This window comes from Jaculus jaculus, chromosome 9, assembly GCF_020740685.1.
Source record: "Jaculus jaculus isolate mJacJac1 chromosome 9, mJacJac1.mat.Y.cur, whole genome shotgun sequence".
Classification (NCBI taxonomy): Eukaryota; Metazoa; Chordata; class Mammalia; order Rodentia; family Dipodidae; genus Jaculus; species Jaculus jaculus.
The window spans coordinates 78,648,277-78,655,077 of record NC_059110.1 but is presented as its reverse complement, the minus strand read 5'-3'; the positions used below and the strand labels follow the sequence as shown (position 1 = coordinate 78,655,077).

Sequence of the window (6,801 nt, the reverse complement as noted above, 5' to 3'; positions counted from 1 at the left end):
GTTGTCCTAATTGTCACAATTACCAAACAGGATAGTTACTTACAAGGTTATTATTAGCTCTTCTTGATTTTAACGTGATATTGTAATATCCTTCATAGAGACCCAGCCACACCCAATGCTTCACTGCTGTGGATACAGACTGGGCTCTTTGGGACACAATCTTGACTTGTATGTGCAGTCATAGAATGTTTTCTCCATTTCCACCAAGCCACCATATATTTCTACATCAAGATCCCACTTAAGGGCTGGAGAGAGGCTTAGCAGTTAAGGTGCTTGCCTGCAAAGCCTAATGACCTGAGTTTGATTTCCTAGTGCCCACAGTGAAGCCAGATGCACAAGGTGGTACATGCATCTGGAATTTGCTTACAGTGATTGGAAGCCCTGAAGCATTCTCTCCGTCTCCCTTCTATCTCTCTGTGCTTGCAAATAATTTTTAAAAAATAGATCCCACTTAGGGGTGTGGCCCTGCTGCTACTCTATGTCTCTAGTAAGGCAGCCCAGGCCTGTGAGGGGTAACTGTCTATGGTAGGAGTCATGAAAAGTCACTAGGGGTTGGCGAGTGGGAGGGGGACAGCATAAGATGACTGAGTATCTCCCAGAAGAGAAGGAGGTCTCCTGAAGCGGCAGAAGGAGTCGGACTGAGTCATTTTGTCTTGGTACACTGGCCTCCAGTTTTTCTCTTGCTGCCAACAAGCTTTCTATTTCCAGTTCACGTAACAGACAGCGGCTGTCCTCCACGCTCCAAACTCCATGAGTCCTCTATTCAGGAGAGCAGTCAGGTGGAATGGAAAACTCCTTGTCTCTAGTCCAAATTCCTCCAGAGAGGGGCTTGTTAACCAAACTTCCATCCCTTCCTGACAAATGGGGCAGGAATTGGGGAGAAACCCAGATGCTGCAATTATAGTTCCTGCTGGCCCCTGGAAGGGGAAGGGTGGTCCTGGGAGGGGCGTGTACACACCCAAGCACAGAGCAACAAGCCACCCTGTAGCCTGCTTAGAGCCCTGCTCCACACTCAGCAGCGACATCCCACATTTCCCAAGCCCAGGAGGACCACTCACTGTCTTTTCAACATGTATTGGTTAAAGTTCTTAAGGGAACTAGTAACAGAAGCAAATTTCTGGATGCTTCAGCCAATAAATAGCTTCTAGTGGGGAATCTCATAGAAAGAACTGCTTGTTGACCTCTGCATTTCAAGAGGACCCAGGGCATCCTCAGGGATTGGGACCACGGGATCCTGTGACCTCTCTCTTCTCCACAGCCCCCTACACACTCCCAGTCTGTATGTTTCAGTCTCAAAGTCCCACTTCTCAGGATATAGATGGTGAATAGCTCAGCTCACAGAGAGGCCAGGTCACATCACACAGACGTGGCTATGGGGACCTCCTGTGCCTACTGGGTGGATCTCAGAGAAGAGCTTGTTGAGGGGGGCGGGGGAGAGTGAAGATTGCTCAGTGGTTAAAGGTTTTGTTTGCAAAGCCTGCTAGCCTGGGCTCAATTCCCAAGCTGCCAGTAAGGCAAATGCAAAGGTGGCACAAGCATCTGGTTGGCAGCTGCCAGGAAGCCCTAACATGGCCCACCCCACACACATGTAAATAAATAAGTTTTTTTTTAAGGCAAGGTTTCACTCTACTTCAAGATGACCTGGAATTTACTATGTAGTCTCAGAGTGGCCTTAAACTCATGGTGATCCTCCTTTCTCTGCCTCCCAAGTGCTGGGATTAAAGGCATGTTCCACATGTACCACACCCAGCTAGTAAGTAATTTTTAAAAAAAGAGTTATGGGCTAATCAATTGCTCTCTGATTGGATATGAGGCATGCCCAGTAGGAGGGAATTCATGCCTGGTACTGAACCAAGTCAAAAGCCTATGGCTTGGAAGACCGTAGACCCTAGAGAGAAGTTTCCACTGTTCTTCGGCTAAATGGAGATGCTATACCTATCAAAAGTCCTATAAATGTGTATGTTTATGTCCTTTGATTAATGCTGATCTTAACTATTGGTTAGAAAATCTTTTTTTAGCTCAGATCCTGACGGTGCAGCAGCCCGCAGCCTCAGCCAGGGAGTCCCAGCCGCTTTCAATGGAGGAGAAGCCCGGCCAGCCACAGCCTCAGCACCATCACAGCCACCACCATCCGCACCACCATCCTCAGCAGCAGCAGCAACAGCAGCAGCAGCAGCAGTCGCACCACCACCACCATTATTATTTCTACAACCACAGCCACAACCACCATCACCACCACCATCCCCAGCAGCCTCACCAGTACCTGCAGCATGGAGCCGAAGGCAGCCCCAAGGCCCAGCCGAAGCCGCTGAAACATGAACAGAAACACACCCTCCAGCAGCACCAGGAAACGCCGAAGAAGAAAACAGGATATGGTGAAGTAAATGGTAATGCTGGAGAAAGAAATATCTTTAAAGAGCCTCAGTTCTGATGAAGCTACCAACCCTATTTCCTGCATCCTCAATGGCAACCAGCAAGTTGTAGACACTAGCCTGAAGCAGACTGTCAAGACCAGCACCTTTGGAAAAGCAGGAATTAAAACCAAGAATTTCATTCAGAAAAACAGTATGGACAAAAAGAATGGGAAGTCTTATGAAAACAAATCTGGAGAGAACCAGTCCATAGATAAGATCGATACTGTAGCAATTCCAAATGGTGTTGTGACAAATAATTCAGGCTATATTACTAATGGTTATATGGGCAGAGGTGCAGATAATGATGGTAGTGGATCAGAGAGTGGATATACCACACCTAAAAAAAGGAAAGCTAGGTGCAATAGTGCTAAGGGTTGTGAAAACCTTAAATTAATGCAGGACAAAATAATGTAACAAGAGATAGTGTCCCGACCCTAAAACAGGGACTTGAAACTTTAAAGCCTGACTACAATGAACAAAAGGAAAATCGAGTAGAAGGCTCAAAGCCCATTTGGAAATATGAAACTGGGCCTGGAGGAACAAGCAGAGGAAAGCCTGCTGTTGGAGAGATGCTTAGAAAAACTGCAGATATAAAACCTGGTGTGAATAGCAAAAAGTTCGATGATCGGCCTAAAGGAAAGCATGCTTCAACTGCTTCCTCCAAAGAGGACTCATGGACCCTGTTTAAACCACCCCCGGTTTTTCCAGTGGACAATAGCAGTGCTAAAATAGTTCCTAAAATAAGGTATGCAAGCAAAGTTAAGGAAAACCTCAACAAAACTGTATAGAACTCATCTGTGTCACCATCTTCATCTTCATCCTCTTCATCTGCTGGGGAAACTCAGACTCAGTCTTCAAGTCGGTTATCCCAGGTTCCTATGTCAGCTCTGAAATCTGTTACTTCTGCCAACTTTTCTAATGGGCCTGTTTTAGCAGGGACTGATGGAAGTGTGTATCTGTCAGGGGGTCAGCCACTGCTAAGTACTGCTGCTAATACTTTGACACCCATCTCCACCGGGACTGATTCAGTTCTCCAGGACATGAGTCTGACTTCAGCAGCTGTTGATCAAATTAAGTCTAGCCTTTTTATCTACCCTTCAAATATGCAAACTGTGCTATTAAGCACAGCACAGGTAGATCTGCCCTCTCAGACAGATCAGCAAAACCTGGGAGATATCTTCCAGAATCAATGGGGTCTATCATTTATAAATGAGCCCAGCGCTGGCCCTGAGACTGTTATTGGAAAGTCATCAGATCATAAAGTGATGGAAGTGACATTGCAAGGAGAATATCCTGCCACTTTGGTTTCACAGGGTGCTGAAATAATCCCCTCAGGAACTGAGCATCCTGTGTTTCCCAAGGTTTATGAGCTGGAAAAACAGACTAGTCCTCAAGTTCTGGGTAGCATTCTAAAACCCGGGACTTCTGAGAGTGGAGCCTTATCCTTGAAACCCAGTCATATAGGTGATCTGCAAAAAGCAGACACCAATAGTCAAGGTGCTTTAGTGTTTCTCTCAAAGGACTATGAAATAGAAAATCAGAATCCTCTGGCTTCTCCTACGAACACTTTGTTAGGCTATGCCAAAGAACAGAGATACCAGAGAGGCCTAGAAAGGAATAATAGCTGGGGTTCTTTTGACCTGAGGGCTGCTATTGTATATCACACTAAAGAACTGGAATCTATTTGGAATTTGCAGAAGCAAGATCCCAAAAGGATAATTGCTTACAATGAAGCCATGGATAGTCCAGATCAATGAAGGACCACACTGCCTATTCGTAACCTTTCTGCAGCATTAGAGCCACCGCTCATGGGAGACACAAGACTTTTTTGCTCCTAGATCATCAATGCAGCAGAGGAACCATAAGTAGAATCACAGGATAATATATACAAATATATATATATGCATATATATATATATATATTTATTTATTTATTTTAAAATGGCAACTGAAAGTAATTAGACTTCTTAAGGAATCAAATTTATTTCAAGAGACTACACATGGTTATTTAATATCTGGTACTGAATAGGTTTTTTTTCCCCCTTTTTTTGTTAGTTTTTGTTTCTAAGTGTGAATGCAAAAATTAATGAATACAGACTTAACAAGCGTGGTTCTAAAGTTCCTGCTGTCATCAACTTGGGCAACAAATGACCCACTGGAAAGGCAAATCCACTTAAAAGATCATTGTATCTTGTTCTGTGACTAAAGTGATACACTAACCACGGGGAACCCAGAATGATTCAACATTTTCCCCTATTCCTTCCCTTGATCTTTTGATTTTGATTTAAGCCCTGCGAGAATGCTGGATAAATGCCTTGAAGTTTGCAGGGGTGTATTTTTTTAATCAGATATGATTTGCATGTCTTGCCAGGAGTTAAGCAGCAGTGGGTGTTGGGGAAACATTTTCTTTCCTTTTGTTTTTTGTGGGGTGGGAATAGGGGGAGGGCATTTAAGTTCTACAATTCTGGGTATGGTAACATAGTTTGGTTACATGTTGGACCTCAACAACTGAAGAATTCATGAGTGCCATTTAAGAAAAGTTGCAGAACAAGTGATTGGCTTAGATACGGAAAAAGTATTCCTGTGCCCATATTTTAATTAATGTAATTGAATAACTGGGAGCAAAAGTATATAAGGCTTTTCAACTGTAGGTGCTCCAGACTTGCACTCTGTCACTAACACTAAATGTGCAGTTTTCCTAAGAGAAACTTATACCTGTCTGTAAATTCTAATTTCAGTTTCTCAGCAAAATCTAAAAGGAGAAGAAAAAAAAATCCCATGAGGTCTTTAACTTTTCTTTTTTAGCCAGGGAGGAGGTAATAAACACTGCTTATTAGGGATGTTTTCATGCAAATTACAATTCTGAGCTTTTAGCGTCTAATTATATCTTAATATATTTTACTATTAGAGCAACATGGGTTTTTAAGGAAAATAACGTGAAATTCTGGAAATTTTGTTCTGGGCAGAGAAGAGCTTTAGCCCTGTCTCATCATCACATTGCCATCCTGTTGCACTGCAGCTTGTGTATAGCATGCTAAAATAAATTTTGTGTGTGTGTGTGTGTGCAGAAACTAAGGGTCCAATTTAAGATTGGGTGATGTTAGTGGCATAATAACAAGTTCTCTGGTCTGACATAGCATCACATCATACACACAAACATGTGCGCGCACACACACATACATACAAAAATGAGTGTATCCGTGTATGTCAAATACAGGTTAAAATAGCAGGGCATTTATATAGATTTTCAGTCTTCTAATAAAAGTAGACTGGATCCTTCAGTTATTTGGGGGGAAAGTAGTTACTTTTTTTTTTTTTTTTCCTCTCTTATGTCCAGTTTTGAGTGACTAGTATGGATGGGTTTTCTTGTTTTGTTAATTATTTGAGGCTTTTAACAAATAGTTCAAGAAAGAAACTGTTGGATTCACCGAAGAGAAAATACCTTTTTAGTCTGGATTTCTGCCCTGCTTAGAGTTTTAAAAAGTATAAGCATGGATTGCCAATTCCACTTGATGTAAACAAAACTTTTTATACATTATATATATATAATAACTTATTGTATCAGACCAGGTTCAGAAACTTGTGGTAGGCCAGTTTCAGATAGTTTCATTTCACCTGTAAACTGTATCACTTTTACTGATAATTGTAATTTTCAAATGTATAATATGTTTACAGATGTGCCCTGCATTTAGTCTGCCTTGTTCTTATTTTGATTTTTGTTGAGTCTCCTGCCTGCTTGCCAAAAGCTAGGATGCTTCAGGCCCATGTACAATTTAAAACAGAGGCATCCTTGAGCTTTAAAGCATTGAACTGGAAAATGCAACATACCACATACTGAAGTGAAAAAGTCTGTGTTTTTGTGTTTGTTTTTAAATAAAAATTTTCAAAAAGCTTTTTAAAAAAAGAAAATCTTTTTAAAAATATTTTATTTTTGTTTATTTGAGAATGACAGAGAAAGAGGGAGAGAGAAAGAGAGAGAAAATGGGCACACCAGGGCCTCCAGCCCCTACAAACAAACTCCAGACATGTGAGCCCCCTTGTGCATCTGGCTAACGTGGGTCCTGGGGAATGGAGCCTTGAACGGGGGTCCTTAGGCTTCACAGGCAAGCACTTAACTGCGAAGCCATCTCTCCAGCCCTAGAAAATCTTTTTACAGATGGTAGTGAATACAAGAGAGACCCAAGATTAATCAAAATGACAAAAGGAGGAAACCTAGTGTCTAGCATCAGATAAGCCATCTCCATCACACCCATCAGGGCCCAGGGAACACTGCAGAGGAAGAGGAAGGTTGAATATGAGCACTGCTCTCACTGCTGGCCTGAGAACCTTCTCTATGGAGATGGTGGTAGACACTGAGGAGACTCAACACTCATCAAGGCTGATAAGA

The 6,801-nt window shown here is 42.4% G+C and overlaps 1 protein-coding gene across 1 annotated transcript; it reads left to right on the top strand.

The window, feature by feature from the left end:
• Positions 1 to 2,031: 2,031 nt before the first annotated feature.
• Positions 2,032 to 4,199, top strand: LOC123463447 (nuclear fragile X mental retardation-interacting protein 2-like). The gene is given in 3 exon segments (XM_045159055.1): positions 2,032 to 2,400; positions 2,402 to 2,832; positions 2,835 to 4,199. Coding segments are annotated over 3 exon segments (2,091 nt in total). The 5' UTR covers positions 2,032 to 2,077; the 3' UTR covers positions 4,172 to 4,199.
• The last annotated feature ends 2,602 nt before the right edge of the window (positions 4,200 to 6,801 follow it).